Source organism: Cyprinodon variegatus, unplaced genomic scaffold (assembly GCF_000732505.1).
Source record: "Cyprinodon variegatus isolate N-32 unplaced genomic scaffold, C_variegatus-1.0 Scaffold38, whole genome shotgun sequence".
Lineage (NCBI taxonomy): Eukaryota > Metazoa > Chordata > Actinopteri > Cyprinodontiformes > Cyprinodontidae > Cyprinodon > Cyprinodon variegatus.
In genome coordinates this window covers 1-16,746 of record NW_015150491.1, presented here as the reverse complement: position 1 = coordinate 16,746, position 16,746 = coordinate 1, and the positions used below count along the sequence as shown (strand labels likewise).

The 16,746-nt window shown below is 39.7% G+C and overlaps 1 protein-coding gene across 2 annotated transcripts; it reads right to left on the bottom strand.

Annotated features, from left to right (window-relative positions):
• Nucleotides 1-229: 229 nt before the first annotated feature.
• Nucleotides 230-16,590, bottom strand: LOC107081651 (ELM2 and SANT domain-containing protein 1-like). 2 transcript variants are annotated; one of them, XM_015369828.1, is made up of 13 exons: nucleotides 16,275-16,590; nucleotides 14,094-15,841; nucleotides 9,937-10,140; nucleotides 7,124-7,466; nucleotides 6,965-7,031; nucleotides 6,728-6,870; nucleotides 6,551-6,651; nucleotides 6,394-6,469; nucleotides 6,194-6,282; nucleotides 5,017-5,160; nucleotides 4,386-4,523; nucleotides 4,135-4,301; nucleotides 230-677 (listed from the first exon to the last, which is right to left on the bottom strand). In XM_015369828.1, the coding sequence occupies exons 2-13, from the start codon at nucleotides 15,585-15,587 to the stop codon at nucleotides 416-418; spliced, it is 3,228 nt and encodes a 1,075-aa protein (XP_015225314.1). In that variant the 5' UTR covers nucleotides 15,588-15,841; nucleotides 16,275-16,590; the 3' UTR covers nucleotides 230-415. The 2 variants fall into 2 exon arrangements, with proteins under 2 accessions (XP_015225314.1, XP_015225313.1); XM_015369827.1 differs by having other exon boundaries at nucleotides 6,551-6,654; nucleotides 16,275-16,589.
• Between the last annotated feature and the right edge of the window lie 156 nt (nucleotides 16,591-16,746).

Sequence of the window (16,746 nt, the reverse complement as noted above, 5' to 3'; positions counted from 1 at the left end):
CTAATGGAGGACAGATTTATCTGATCTCGTTTTCACACAGTTTTGTTTACGCAATGAAAACGTCAAATTGTTTGATGAATTTGCAATTAAATAAAATATATAAAAGGCAATATCGGCAAAAGCACAGACACTGTAAGTGCATTTTACAAAAAAATAAACTCTGAGTATTCAAACGCGGAGTGTGACGGTGTGAAGCTGAAAGTCAGCCAAACAGAGACAGTTTTAGTAAAAAACAGAAGAAAAACAGTGTAAAGATTAACAGGAAGACACGAAAAACCCATTTCTTGTGCTTATTCTGCCCATTGAATGTTGCACTTTGATTTTAACTCTTTAATCAATTTCTTTGTTCATCTCTGCAGGCTGGTTGCATAATTTCCCCCTGCTTAGAAGGGTCTTTTCCCCGTTTTGTTTATACTCAGTGCCAGTCCTCGTCATCATCATCCTCCCCTTCGGACGAGTCCTCCTGGCTGCTGAGCTCCGCCTGCTGTGCCGCTCCGTCCCCCTCTCCCCCCTGATGAGCTGCTGCAGCCGCTGCTGCTGCGGCAGCCACTTTTCTGGCTCGAGCCTGCGCTGCAGCTTTCTCCTCCTCCTCTTTCTGCCGCAGGGCTGCAGCCTTCTTCTCCTGCTCGGCGTGGCTCTTCATGTGGGCACTTCGACTCTTCACTTTATGGAACACCCTATAAGGAAAGATAGATTCACTTAAAGCTTGAAAACTGACATTTAACACTTTGCGCAGAAAAAAATCCTCCTGTTTCAGGTAAAATGAAGATACTTGGAATTTAAGCCTGCTCTTTGTTGGCCTGTGCTTTGCCTTAAACATACAGGCATAAAGTGAACTTTGCTACATGTTTATTTACTTTGTAAGCATAAGAACTCGTGCAGCTAATGCGTAAACAGGACTGTGACTTTTAGTGAATGGAAACATTAGAAACATGAGCATAAATGCTACATAATACAACTTATAGATTTTATATTACAGTCAGATGAAGGCAGACATTTTTTGACACCCCTCACAATCAGAAAGATAACGAAAGGTCAATACTAGAGAAGGTGGATTTTTACTAAGTGCTGTTTGCATGTATATTGATATAGGTTTAATAGAAAAAAGAGCTGTAACAAAAAATATTATGCTGCTACAGTTATTACTGGTGCTCAAGCAATAAGAATATGAACACATAACTAAATACATTTTTGAGATGATAGTATATTTTGCATTTCTTTGGAAATTAACTTCCGGTATGCTTTAGAGAGCAAGGCAGACTCCCCTTGTGCAAATTTTTCAAAGAAATCTGTTGAAATACAGCTTTCTACAGAACCAGGTTCTTTGGCAATAAATCTTTTTCTAGGTTCTTAATGCCGGTTTGCTGGACCGTCATTACAGAACATCAATATGAACGGGTTTTCCCATGATTGTACATTAAAATATTATATGGTTTTATGGTATACTCTTGTCATTTTCTTCAATTTCAAAACAAAACTCTCAGTTTTCATAAGCAAAATGATATTTTGATATATGAATATCCGTATCATGGTGAGTGTGATGTAATACATTGGTTTTACAAGCTTAATCAATATATTTTGATAACATAAAATGTAAAAAAACTATTAAAAATAATAAAAAATGTAAACCTCCTTAATTAAATATTTTTTATATGATCTGTGAAATATGGGATATTTCAACATTTGCCACAAAGTAGTGCTGTTCTAGAGTGACACCTAGTGGTATCGAGAAGGAGCAAGAAAAAAAAAACTTATTTTTTTTTCATAGTCAGCATAATTGGCCAGATTTGTTACACAAACCGTGACTTTTGTCCTTATTTATGCATTGTTACAGGATCTTTTTTTACTACACTGTCATACTACAACATTATATTATGAAATATATAGAACAAACTTGTTAATTGGGTAAAGAATACAAAACTATATGTTTTAATCTATATATATCTTCAAGAGGAAAGGTTGAGGACACAAACTGAAATTCTGCAATAATATGCAGTTCCCAGGAAGTCTATCAACCCGGTGTCTAATATGAAATATCATAGATAAACTGTGACAATATGAAAAGGGAGAAGAGCGCATACCTCCAAATTACATCATTAGGTTGCTTCTGCCTGAGCAAAGGAAAATGTTTATATTTGGGCTTCAGATAAAGAGTCAAATATATTTGTCATACTTTCCAAAGGAAGCCATTAAAAGGCAGCAAGTGATGATGTAGGAGAAAGACTGTGGAAATCGCCCTCATGGCTCATCGGGTTCAGAGATTATAAATAGTCATGTTGAAACTCATAAGCAAACACATCCAGGTTTCAGAACTTGAAATACTGGTCAACCTTACCGATCATTAGATTGGATGTTCGAGGTTCACAGCAAGTTATACAGAAGCCTCCGCCAAACCAAAACTGAAGCGGATGGCAAAGCAGAAACCTGGTGTATCTAATAGTGCGTTCAAACTTGACGTCTTGCCAGCAATTAGAGTGGTGGGGGACGAGCTCCACTTCCATCGCATCATTGCCTCATCAAATACAAGGAGCTTCTATCTGCTGCTTCCTGGTTTCAACACAGCATGTCAGACCTAGATTTTAGCGAGCAGATCATGATGCTCATGGAAAGCTAAGCAAAGGTTCAAGGTCCATCAGATTCTCTAATGATCCTCCTAGTTTGGAGAGTTCAAGAGTAACAACTGGCTCAGGGTCATGTTACTTCCCTTTGACCAGGTCCTTAAACTATCCTGCTTTGGAGGAGGATCGACTAGACAACAGGGGTATGGTGAGGAGGTGTTATGGAGCTCAGACGAAAGCAAAACACATGAGGAGGAGGCTGGCCGTACTCTGGAGCTAAGGGAGGACAGTGGGAGGGTTCAGGAGGACGTCGGAGTAAGTCGTCGGGGAGATGCGGTGGGGGGCTGGGACGAGTTCTGGAGCTTCAACAGGAAGATGAATGAAGATTGATTTAAAGCTTCTTTTTCAAACACTGTTCGATTGGCTAGCCATCGACATTTGGCTCCCTCACCATTGGCAAAAAAAGCCAACGACTGCGTGTCTGGTGGTGTTATCAAGCTGGTTTAACGTTGATGATGTAAGCAGTGCGACAGAAATCAGGAAAGTAAACAACAGAGAGCAACATGTAAGGAGGACTTAGAAAATGTGCTTAATCGTTTTGCTCTTTTATCTGTCCAATTCCCCTTTATCTAGTTCTACGCCATGTTTACAGGATGAAAGCAAAGCTGTTTTGGCTTGTTAGATCATAGGTGGTTGGTGCTAAATTTTGATGTCCATTCTTTGCTCTCAATGGTATCATGTAAATTAGCAGATCGACCCTGTTCTGAAGGTCCTGAGGCATGCCGATCAGAGCCGAGGATATTTTAACTCGGGTCGCTTGCCTAGTCGTTTGACCAAGGTAGACATGGGTCACTGAGCTGTTCCTACTGCCACAAAAAGCCAATGTTCCCATTTTAAACAGGTTTTTAAGCAGTTGGGAAAGGGGTATAGCAGTCCTTTTAAGGGCTAAATCAAAACAAGCACCCAAAAATCTCTTAAAAGCATTCCTTACTTCATCATCTGTCAACATCTCTATTTTCCTTGTCGATTAAAAAAACGCTCATTACTGCTGCGCTCCTCACTCTACATTACAGACACGTCCATTGCCAAAAAATTCACATTTCCAACTCCAGCAACTATTACCATAATCCTGCCTGTCGAGTCACTAGGAGCAGACCATTGTATCACTTTGCACCGCAGCGCTCCTGAATGCACCTTTGAATAAAGATGACATGTAAACAAATCGCTCCATGCACTGAAAATGAGCTTGGTGTGAACGCACCACAAAGGAAAGCATGGCTGATTTATTGAGGACATCCAGACGCTATAATAGCGTGCAGAAACACTGATTCTATTAGAACTGAGATAAGATGGTTTAAAATTAACCAAGAAGATCCTTTGTGTCAGTCACAAATATGGCCAGGTTTGTTCCACAAAACTTTCAAACTTTCAAATAATTTTAGAGACCCTGGAAGCTATGGAGCGGTTGTAATCTGATCTGAAATGGTGCCAAAGGAAATATTTTTAACAAAGTTAAACAAATATAAAAATACAAACACCACAGGGATCGGTCTGGCTGACTAAAAAACGGCCATACCTGCCACATTTCTTGCATGGAAACACTTCATTGGGGTCCTGCGGGGGCTTCGTTGGAGCTTTGGCCTTCTTCGCAGCAGCTTCAGCCCGAGGCCTGTGAGGCACTGATGAGTGATGAGGCTCCTTACTCACAGGCTCTGGCTCTTTGATGACCAGAACTGTTCCTGTCTGAAGCAACAATAACATGTGGGCGTTGACCGCACCAAGAAAGTCTGGCGACTATTAAAACAAAGAGCAAAGCTCAGTACTTACTACGTAGTCGTGAGCCTGTAGTGACTGGGCCACCCTCGCCTGCTGCTTGCTTTCGTTGTCCTCATCGTATAAAGTAGCTTCCTTTTTTTCTTCTTCTTCTTTTGCCTCTCCTTGAGCTACTTTTGTCAGATGTGAGCTCTGTCAATGGAAGGGAAAATTGTGTGTGATGTTCAAACGGATTAATATGATCAGGTCTAAACCCCCATGTACAATAATTTTCAGTTCTTCTTTTTAACTTTCCATAGTTTTCATCACTTCTACTTTCCCATCCTCTTGACCTAAATAATTGATTTTGGTGCTTCTTTAATCCTTGTATAGCATGTTTACCTTCAATGCTAATAAGTTAGTCTGTAGTACTTCTTTAAAAAGGACAGAACAAAATCCAGGTGAAAAGGTTAAAAAAAATTGTTTTTAAGTGGCAAACAGGAGAATGTATTCATTCATTGTTTTCAGAGAATATCTGAAAATGAGGAAACCCCCACATTTAGCTCATCTTTAAATATAAAATAACTCTTTTTTTTTTTTTTTAAGCATAGAAATAAATACTAACTTTGAACATTCGCTTTCTTTCCATTCGGATCAGTTTATCATTTCAACTACCCTCATCCCCATCTTATTCCCTTGACATTACCTTAACGTCCACCACAGCCTCAGAGTGCTTTTCCACTGGTGAATCTGGGGGGCCGAAGGTTAAGATACCATTTCGACCGACCTTCACCTGCTTCTTATACGTATAGTAGAACTCCACACACTGAGCCACAGTCTTAGTCCGCACCTGATAAATAAATAAATAAAAAAACGCTTGGATTAAAAAATAATTAAAAACATTAAGTTAACAAAAAACTCTATAAATTAAAAATTAGGTTCTCCTCTGGAGAGGTTTAGAACAAATTTCAATAGGAAAGGCTTATATTGGCATTTATGGTAAAAGACAATGGTTGCAACTATCAATCAACCAAAAAAATAATCACTGTTTTCTACAAGAGATACTCTTAGCTTGTTAACAAACCTCAAACAAGTCTTTGAACATAGTAAGAAAGCAAAACAAACATGATTGGAAATTATGAATTCATTGTAAATGGCAAAAAACATGTATAGAAAAAAAAATCTAAATAAAGTCTGAATGGAGGATATTTACAGTTTAGTTTTCATCAAATATTTCATAAAGTTTTGGCTTAATTACTGCTCTGAATTTGTTCTTTCAGTTCATGCCATATGTTAGAGTCTATATTCCAGTTAGCGATTGTTAACCAAATAAATTAGGTGATTATCATTACAATCTCAATTATTAGTTTAAGCCTTATTGGAGAGTAAATCCAGGGTACCTTCACATAAGTAATAATTTTCTCACACATATTTAGACATGAGTGTATTCAGTTTTCAGAGTTTAAAGAAGGCACCTTTAATAACGGGATTAATAAAATTAGCAGAATAAGGGATTGAAGTATACAGCGAAAGTTGACAAATGAATAATAATATTAAAATTCAAATAATTTATAAATTCAAGATTCTTTCAGGCTGGATACTGTAACACACCGGCACATGCCACAGCTATTGTTATGATTCTGTAACCCAGACTTCCTGCTGTGAAGAGGATGTGATTTATTCACTCTGATTTTCTTCTCTTTGAACTGAAAGGAACTTGAAAAAGAATCTCTTCCTGTCTGCAAAGTAATGATTTCTATCATACCTGACTAACATAAATCATGCAAAATTTATTTCACCTGTTAAATTGAGAAATATAAATAGGATTATTATTAGTATTGTGGTGAAAAAGAAAAAAATGACTCAAAAGGCATCATCCTTACCAATTGCTGGACCAAGAAGAAGTCCTTCCTGTAGGCAGAGATCCCTTTGTTGAAGTAACATTTCTCCTCTGCTGTCCAGCTGTCAGAGCCTGGGAGAAAAGTAAAAAAAAAAAATAGAATGAAATTTAAACCTAGCAATAAAATAAAGATGAAGAGATGGATGTGAGGATAATGTCTGGAAGGTGATGCAGCTTTTTCACCTGAGTAGTGATAACTTGCCAGGTGATGGCCTTTGGGGAAAATTGGGTCTTGAAGCATCAAACGCTCCAGTGTTTCCTTAATATCAAGCAAAGTTAATGAAAAATAAAACATGCAGATATTGAACTAAAATAAATCACATCTGGTCTCTTTACTTACAAGAATTTTGCCTCCACCCTCATGTAAACAGTGCAAAACCAGCTCCTGATTGGTCCCTCCTCCACTAAAAACACTCGAACACGCCAGGTTCATAAAATGCTCTACTAAAATAAGAACATGTAAATTAGGGGAGAGAAGCTCAGAAATGACTGAAATTAGTCTGTGACAGAAACCTACTGGTCTCCTCGTCGCTTTGTTTTTGGTTGAGGTTATTCAAAGGAAGCCAGACCAACTCGGCCTTATGCTGATCCAAGTGAGAGGACAGCTGATCTTTTAAATCAGGTATTTCTGCCTGGTACTGTTGCCCGATATTGATACGGCTGGACCCCAACACAAAACAAAAAGAGATAGAAATGTGAGCAACGCTGAGAATAAAAGATAAGTAAGAAATCTGTTCAAATCTGTGATGCTCACGGTTCAAGGCACACAGGTGTGGCATCAGTGATCAAAGGCAAGACTGGAGGTGTGATTTCTGAGCTGGCTAAGAAATGCAAAAAGAAAAGAAAAACTAAGGCATTATTGGAAAAAATAAAAATAAAAAAAAATAACTGGCAAAAGTCATGTGAGACTTACTGGACCGTAAGAGGCTACGCGTTGCAGACTTTGGAGTAGCCGGAGGCGGAAGGATCTGGTTGCTTACGGCTATGTTGGTGAGGAAGGTGGAGAAGTAGAGCCCTGATCCCCCTCTGACAGGTGAGAGGATGGGAGGGGGCGTGTAAGGGGGCAGGGCGTGCAGGTTGTCTGGCAGGCGGACTGGTGAGCGCAGGTTGCTCTGGTAGGAGGTGATGCTTGAGTAGAGGGACGGGGGGATAAAGTTGGATACTTTGGGAGGCGGGATAATGAGGGGCTCAGGACGAGTCCGGCGCTTGAACTTAGCCTTTCCGTCTTCATCCATTCCTGAATCGCTTTCCCCATCCTGGAATAATGAGGGAAAGTGGCAGATCTTAAAGTTTATATCTTTAAGTGTCCTATAAAGAGAAAAAACTGCTTCCCTAACTTTTGTAGCAAGAGTATCTGTGACTAAGCCTTCATTTGTAGAGTTTGGAGGCAGAAGTGAAACCTCGAAAAAGAGGGACAGTAGCCATCTCTGTGAAATATGTTCAATAGTTCACCATTTTGAAAATTAAATATATAAAAACATCACCAGAACTTGCAGCCTGGGAAGAATGTTCTCAAACTAAGAACTAAAATAGCATTTTACAATATTAAAGTCTTTTTGCCCATGAAAGAAGGGCTCAAAATATCACAATGACACCATAGAAAGTAAAGTGTAGGTGTTGCAATACTCAGCACCCAGTTCTATTGCTGTATTTAGCATCTTAGCCAATAAATGCGTGAACTCAAAATCTATGCTTGGTTGACTGGTCCTTACACTAAATATTAAACAACTGGTAGGTTTGAATTTACATTAAAGTTCTATAAATACTGTTAAAAATGACCAACGCTTCAGTGTAGGTCTGGTATCCAATAATAAAAGAGCAGTTTCATTATTACGCCTCACGCTGAAGATGTGATGTCAAATACAAAAAGAATAATGACAACAAAGACACAAACAAACTGCTAAATGGTTTTCAATAGTCTATTGCTGTGGGTGTAGGATTAAATAAAAATTGGTGCTAATCCACCAGCCTACTGCCTTAAGGTTAACAGATATTTTGATTGAACTTTTTCGAGCACTACCTTTTACTCCATAATTGTATAAAGACTTTTTAATGTCTGATGTAAGCTTATTTTTGTCACATAAAATGAACAAATTAAACTGGGTTAGTATTAGTCAGTAATATTTCTGCAAAGCTTTGCCCTTAATTTTTTTTATCTGAAATTAACTGTGGATTGTGAAAAATAATTGACAGAAAATTCTATTTCTTTTATTAGAGTTGTCAAGTAACTTTCTGACAAATTAAATACAAAATGTATACTTTTTGAATAAGTTAAATTAGAGCATTGATTTGCATCAATTTTGATACATTAAGCATTTCTATATCATTTTTTACACATTTTCTGTTCACTACATGTGTCTGATTGGGTAAGTCTGGGTTTTCAAGCACACAAACATCCCAATTATGATACAGAAGTCTTAAAAACTCATGTATTAAATGTGATTCACTTGGCTTTAAAGGGTTAAAGTGAAACGCATTACTTAACAGAAAGTTTAGATATTGCTTTGCAGCATATCCCAGCTGATGATGGTAAAACATTTTTAGTGCTGGACCACTTTAGTGAGCTGACAGAACCTTAGGGTTTATGATGCTACTCTAATTGGGTGGAATAACTCTAATGAATAAACTGTACTCCATTTGGACTGCTAAATGCTTAATAACACAATATATAGTAATCTTATAGTAATCTTTATAAAAAAAAAAATAAATTTCAACTAACAATAATTTTTGCTTTTTTGTCAAATGTAAATGATACAGATCAAACAAATGAGGTTTAACACCTTGTTCTTTACATCAAAACAATTTCTTATATTATAATTAAGTATTTAAGTAATTAGTACATTAAGATTTCCTTTATTCAATAAAAAAAAAATATTTCTAAACTCTAAACCAACCTGATGAAAAAGAGTTGAAACTACATTTAATTTCCTGGGAAAACAAGATAAATTTAACTAGCCTGACCTCGGTCTGGTCAATGGATGAAATTTATTAAATGAAGTCCGTCTTACATCATGAGATGTGCTAAAAGATCTCCAAAATTAATATCATTTTGAACAGCTGAAATTCAAGAACATAGGAGGATCAAAGTAGTTGACCTCCATCAATCTGGAACTGGGTCGCACAGCCTTCTCCCGGGCTGTGGGAGACTTTTTTTCTTGCAATGTGTCCAAGAAAAGTTGTGCAATTGGTCAATAAAAGGACAGGTGTTTCTAAATATGAAAAGGGGGATTTTTTTTCTCCTTTTGTTTTCTGGTTGAAAATCCCCCACTTTATTATAGGTGTGGAAATCAGCACAGTGATATGGGATGGAAAGTGTGAGGCAGTGAGAAAACATGCATGTCTGTATGATACAACTTTTAACATATATAAAGCATCTATACGACTCTCTCAAGCTCCTCCTCATCAATTTGAAAAAATGCGCCTTGCACCAGTGTGTTCCTGTTGTTTTCTTTTGCGGCTGTAACATCGGCTACAATGGATGGGATTTCCTTCACCAGTAGTGGCCTAATAATTATTACATATAGCCAAGCTGGTTTGGATAATTTCCTTACTTTCAATAAATCAAATAATTTTTCTGATGTGAACTTTTATTGATGATCTGAAGCTGATGTGTATAAGATACTTATCATGCAATTCTATCCTAACACCGTAAGGCAACCAGGCATACCATCTTAAAAAGGGTAAAGAACATGAAAGCTGTGCAAAAGTCCAAAAAAAGAAACTAACCTGGCCAAAACTTTCAGTCATCGAGTTTCTGAGCGAACGCCGCCGAGCCACGATCACAGAGGGCTTCCGATCCGCTTGGCCTGCTGGGCGCTCACTGTGGCTGATGCGACCCTGAGCCCAGCCGTCCTGAGACTCAGCCTGGTTCTTGTGCACAGGCACAGACACTGGAATAACCAGGGGCACAATGGTCGAGGGGGCGTCCTCCTGCGGAGTGTGGAGAAAACAAAAAAAAAAAAAAAAGAGAAGAAAAAGAAGAGGAGAGGAAATACAGCAGTCAGGCAAAAAAAAGGTAGGGGGAATATGGAAAAAAGAGAGTGACAAATAAAAGGGGAAGGAGGTGAGAGTCTGTATCATCTCACTATGTGCTGCAACAGCAAAAATTATTTGAATATCAATGAACTTCAAGTCATACATTGTCAGGTTAAAGCAAAAATAAAAATACACAATAAGAAGTTTGAACTGTTAAAATACACAGCTGTATCTCAGCTGCATGCTTTTGGATTCAAAAGCCAAATGTAAGACAAGTTTCATACTTTCTGTTGTGTTTTTGCAGATCTACATATTTCTACAGGGCTTCAGATAATAACATTTCATTATCTCATAGTTTGTGTTTTTTTTTTTGTACACTGATCCAAGATTTTAAGTGAGGAACTGAAAGCTACAAATCGCGTCAGGGTGTTCATTAACAGAGGCAGCATGAAAGGCATTGCTCCAAATCAAGAAACAGACAACTTCCCAACCATAAAAAAAAAAAAAAAAGAAAAACAGAGAACAGCTCCGGCTTGCATATTAGTTGCACCAAACCAGTTTGGGGAGAATGGGAGAATGGCCGCGGACGTTGACAGCTCAGCCCCTCCCTGCCTCCCAATGACTGACTGGCAGACAGCCTGAGGAATGTGGAGGTGTGCAGACATGCAGCCACTCCAACTGCACATCACGCTACAAGCTCAGCACTCAAACCTTTAACAAACCACTCAAGGCAAGAGAACTTTCTGCACTTATGTTTATGTATTGACAGTCTGTGTCAAAGGAGCTGCAACGAATAATGTCTAAGAGGGCGCAGCATCTACTGGGTAAACACAATCAATCCTGAACTGGGACAGTATCATGTGTCTTGCAAAGATAACACCCTCAGTGCGGGTTAAATCTACTGTACAGCAGAGCTTATTGGACCACTTAATGCTGCAACAGAATGTGGTCCACAATCATAAACTGCTTAGCCTCTTTTAAAAGAGAGCTGAAACTGAACAGCTGGAGGAGTTTTGTAAAACCATAGGGAAGTTATGCATAGAAACAAAGCTCTTCCTCTTTATATAGCTGTTTGCCAACCTTGATAGATGAAAAAAAATGCTTTCACTTGGTGATTAAGCTACATTTGCTATACCTCCTAAACAAAAGCAAATATATAAAACAGGGAAAATACGTGCTGCTTCTTGGAGACGTATCGGGCCAGACCTATCAACCAGCTCTTTCTGCAAAATGTTTATCAGAGGGACTCTGATCAATTTGAATGATTTCCCATTTGTCTGACTCAGTCACACTGGTTGTTAAGGGATTGTTGGTGAGCGGCGGCAACTCTAAGCTCAAGACAATCTTGACTTTTTTCATGCAGTGGTGGAATGGTCTACTGAGCACGGCCAAAACAGTATGTCCTTGTCTACGATTAAGAAACCTTGAAAACCCAGCTGACTGGAGAGCATCGCCTACCTGGACCTACCCCTGTTCTTCCCTATTGTCTCTGCTGCACTTTCCATTAGTCAGCAACTTCTTTTCTATACCGTCACCTTTGACACAACCAGACAAGCAGTCGAGGCAGCTTATTGATTGCTTGGATATTACATGCTTTGTTATATCCTCATTAGTTAGTCAGAATGCATAAATGCCTGTCAAATGCAAATAAAGGAACATCTTTCTAATGGTTGAATTAACTTGAAATGGTGTAACGACTAATATGATCCACACACAAATAAATTATCACATAATTTTAATGATATGCTTAGCTGGGTTCTTTTAATTTCAGTGTGTTAAATTTAGGACTTTTGATATTTTTAACCATCCATCTCTTTTCTATCACGCTTCTCCCTGCTGGGGTTGAGAGGGATGCTAGTGCCTATCCCCAGCTGTAAATGGGCGAGAAGCAGGATACACCCTGGATACAAAACCATTCATGCGCACATGCACAAGCCAATTAAGCCAACAGTCATGTATTTGGACTGTGGGAGGAAGCCAGAATACCCAGAGAGAACCCACACATGCACAGGGAGAACATGCAAACTCCAAGCAGAAAAACCCCAGGCCGGAAATCGAACCCGGAGGCAACAGGGCTGCCACCATGCAGCTCTATTTTAGGCCATTCCCATTTGAATTTGAGAAATACAAGAATTATCCAAAAAAAAACAAAAAAACTGGCAATTGAATATAATCATGCAGTTTATTGCTGTTATTTGACCAGACTCGTTTCGTTTTGCACCTTAATAGAATATGACACTAAGATTGCCATAAATCTGTCTATTTCCAAGTATGACTTTCTTAAATGTACAAATTACCTGTGGAGGTGGGAAGGGATAAAGTGAAAAGAATGTGTTGATTTCAATGTCCTAAACATTAAAATTGGATTAAATGGTTTCAAGACATATGATTGACATTTTAAGGCTTCGAAATTCAGTTAATGGATTTTAAGATAGTTTTTAAAACTATGCAAAAACCCTGAATAAATTCTAGATGATTTTTGAAAAGTGCAGGAATAAAAGAACACGCAACAACGCAGAGAGAGCTAAGAAAATAGATTCAATGTGACGCAATTCAGCAAGGTAATCTGACATTTAGTTGATACTAATTAATGTGCGGTGGTTTAACCCTAATTAATGCCTTTTAAAAAGGTTTCCCAAAACAAAAGTAGAAGAATCTAAAAAAAATCTGATAACAAAGAGCTCTCTCAAATTCTTCACAGCTTTACTTTTGTAGACCAAAATTTAAGCATCACATACATGCATTAGCATTAGATATACAGTTCGAAGCTCCTCAGTGCTGCAGTGAGCACGGTAAGGCCTGTATTTTAAGAGTTTTAAGAACATAATTTCACAATAAACCAGGGATGAAAAGGTCCCGCTCACATCATTTCTGACATAGTCACAAAGGACTAATCAGAAGGGCTTTTTAGAGGTGCATTGAGCAAGCTGAAAAGTTAAATACGTTTTCTTTCTCATACATGCCCTCACAATTACCAGACATGTAAAATGAGCTTACCTCTATTTACTGCAGTTGCTTCTCAAGGCTCACTCAGTTAGCAAACCGGAGTGATTAAGGTTATGGGGATGTGCTCTAGTTCACCTACTTTGTTGAGTCTCTGTTGTCATAAACACTCTAGCGATAGAACATGGGCGACTGTTTTGTGTTTTGAGATGGATCACAAAGGCCAGTCACAACCCCATCACAGGCTCAACACAAGACTAGGAAAATAAACGTTTTTTTTTTTTTCTGGGGTGAGATTAATGGCAAAAATTGCAGTCCAGTCGACTGATTTAACTCTGTAGTGACCCTGATTTGGGTCTCTTTTTGCTAAAAAGCTACAATGCCAAGATAAGCTAAAAAATACATATTGAAATGACTTTAATATTTATTAATTTTCTCACCACAGATGATAATATGCCTTTAAACAAAAGACCTGTGCGGTCACAGGGGCAGACTTTGATGCAATTTTCTCTTCACCCATGTGGGTCCACAATATCGATATCATTGTCACCAGAGGGGGCGGACTTTTGAAAATACTCTGGAAGATGCACTATGCTCCTTTAAGGGTTTAGGACACCCCTTACAGACTGTATAAAAAAAAAAATAACCTGGACCTACAGTCGTTTCATTGAACAGTAGTAATAGACAGAACAGAAGTAACTAGAACACTCACTCCGCAAGACTCCACTGTTGAAGAAAAGCCATTCTAAAACTCGATTTGGACCTGCCAATAAATACTAGGTGATTAAAAATGTACCTTTTTACACTTGTAGAAAACTGAGGATCAAAATTTCCAGACTTTTTCGTTTATTTAATATAAAATTATTGCATTTAATTTAATATAAAATTATAATTATGTTTTCAGTCATGAATAAATAACATTTAGTACAAAAACATTGTAAATGTTTTGTTGTTTTTTTTTTTACCTTGGCAGCTTTAGCAGGTAGAGACTCCATCTCTGAAGCCTTCTGAGCCAGAGTTTCTAGGTTGATCTCTTTGGAAGCCCTCCTCCTCCTGCGGGTTATCTGTATGACCCCTCCTGTTGCTGCTTGGCTTTCTGCTCCCTTTGCACCTGTGACACCAGCTACTCCGTTCTGGGGTGGTGGTGGTGGTGGTGGTAGCTCTTTGGAAGCTTGGGACCACATGTTCCCGGGTGGAGGACCCAGCGGGGACTGTCCCTCTCTGGAGAGGCGGCGTGAGCGTCGAGGGGCCCCGGAAGCTGAGTCCACAGTATCTAAGGGATTTGTAGCTCCAACCTTTTCAGAGCATGCAGCAGGTAATGCTGATGCATCACAAGTTTGAGCCTCTGGTCGTGACTCCATTGGCTGTACATCTTCTTTTTTAACTCCAGAATCAGGTGGAAGAGGCTCAGGAGGTGGAAAAGCTCCAAAACTTTGGGTTTGCTGCTGCAGCTTCGCTTGTCCCTGAGGTTGTGTTGTTTCTGGCTGTGGAACATTCTGTTGCTGCATCTGCTGCTGCATCTGCTGAAGTTGCTGTTGCTCCTGCAGCTGTTGCTGGTGATACTGTATTTGGTGCAATTGCTGCTGCTGGATATGCTGCTGCTGTTGCTGCATTTGGTGTTGCTGCTGTTGCTGCAAATGCTGTTGCTGCTGTTGCTGTAGCTGAATGTGATGCTGCTGGTGAATGTGTTGTTGTTGCTGCTGTTGCTGCTGCTGTTGTTGTTGCTGGTGGTGATGATGATGTATTTGTTGCTGCTGCATTTGATGCATTAGTTGCTGTTGAGTTTTGGGCTGCTCTCCGTAAATCATTCCCTTGTTTGCTGGAAAGACAGAGTAATAACCTGATGAAAACTGCTGCTTGTTCGGTCTGAATGAGGCCTGGAAAGGTTGCAGAATGGGCCCCTGCATTGTGTGGGATGGCACATGGGATTGGCTCTGAAGATCCACGCCTTTATGGCTATAGGCTTGTAGCTGGGCTTGGTGCATTACAGCAGCAGTGGCATGCTGCTCCCATTCAAGCCCCCTTCCCTGAGTTTGAGCCTGGGGGGCATCTCTGTAAACTTCCACAGGTGCCGACATCTGGTTTTCCGCTCCCATCGGCATAGCTACACCTTCATGAACTCCTTTATGGAAAGCCATCTGATCCCTGACGTTCACACCGCTCATGTATTGGCCAAAGTTCTGCCCCCAAGTTGGGACAGGAGCTTCCTGGGTCCACCCAGGTGCCTGTAAAGAGTCCTGCATCCATTTTACTGAAGATGCCTGCTGATAGTGTGGCAGACTTTGGTGCCCTTTCTCTGGGTTATAAACACCAGAGCTGCTTGCAGAGTCACTATGGCTCACCTTTGAAGCAGGAGGTCCCATACCATAATAAACCTCCCCGGTGTGTTGCACTCCTTCTTTCATGGCTGGACTCCGATGCTTGCTCTTGTCAGTGTTTACCTGAGAAGGAAGACTCATAGCAGTCTCCTAAACTAGAAAATGTTTTTCGTCTGAATGAGTGAGCGTGCAAAATTTGGCATATGCCTCTTTAGTGTGCTGCCCCTGCCCACAGTCGTGATTTTTTTTTTTTTTTTTACTGTGTATACAGAGGTATCTGAGAGGAAACATAAAATCCCAAAGGAAAGTGCTGGGTGGGGAACATGCAGCCCTCTTTCAGCAATTAAATCTGAGGTCTGCTGTCCAATCTTTTTAACTTCATCAGGGAGCTAGACCTTTAGAAGAAAGACAAACAGATAAAAACATTAAAAAAAATAATTAAATAGCATTATAGGGGAAAGACATTACAGCCTATTTACAGTCGCCAGCAGCAAAGAGGAAACTGAGGCCTACACCAGCCAAACGGCCTGGTGTGAAAAGTGAAATTATAAAGCAGAGCAGAGAGAGGGAAACTAAACCTGTTTGGATTCATGCGATCAGGTGCGTACAGGGAAGACATCTGCAAGCTGAAGTTTCAGGGTTGCTAAAAACAAGGAGGCGCCTCCAGAGCGGAGCTGCCATTTGGCTTAACAAGAAATACAGGAAACGAAGGGGCTCTTGCAATCACCCGAGCGATAGCCAGTAATGTTCAGCTGCAAACAAGCAATAAGGAAGCGGTGTGCTATTAGACAGCGAGCATTATTATCAAAGCCAAAGGATTTATTTTACCTGATCAATTGTGCACAGACGTCCCCCTGATCAGCTCCATGGAGTCAGTTTGGTTTCGATCAAAGTCGACTGCGCGCAGCTCCATAGAGGGTTTGTGCGCAGCAAATGTCACAACTCTGATAAGTTCTCATCGAGTTTCGCTTCGCACAAAAAAAGGCGATCCAGTCTGTTTGACAGCAACACGGAAATACGCTCCAAAGTCCCGTCAGAGAAGCAGGAGTCTTTTTAACGCAGTAGTTACAATGTTGCACACTGTATCCGCAAAACCGTGCACTTCCAGGAAAACATGTCCACAACTTTCCCCCCCCTCCACCCCTCCCTGCACCACAGCGTAACACGCATCATACTGCTGCTGCATGCGGTGAAATGCTGCCGTGCAGCGGCTGCTAAGAGTATTTCCCCAGAAAATTCTGATTTTTTTTATTTTATTTTTTATTTTTACTTTTTTTTATTTCGAGACTTTAGAGCGCTG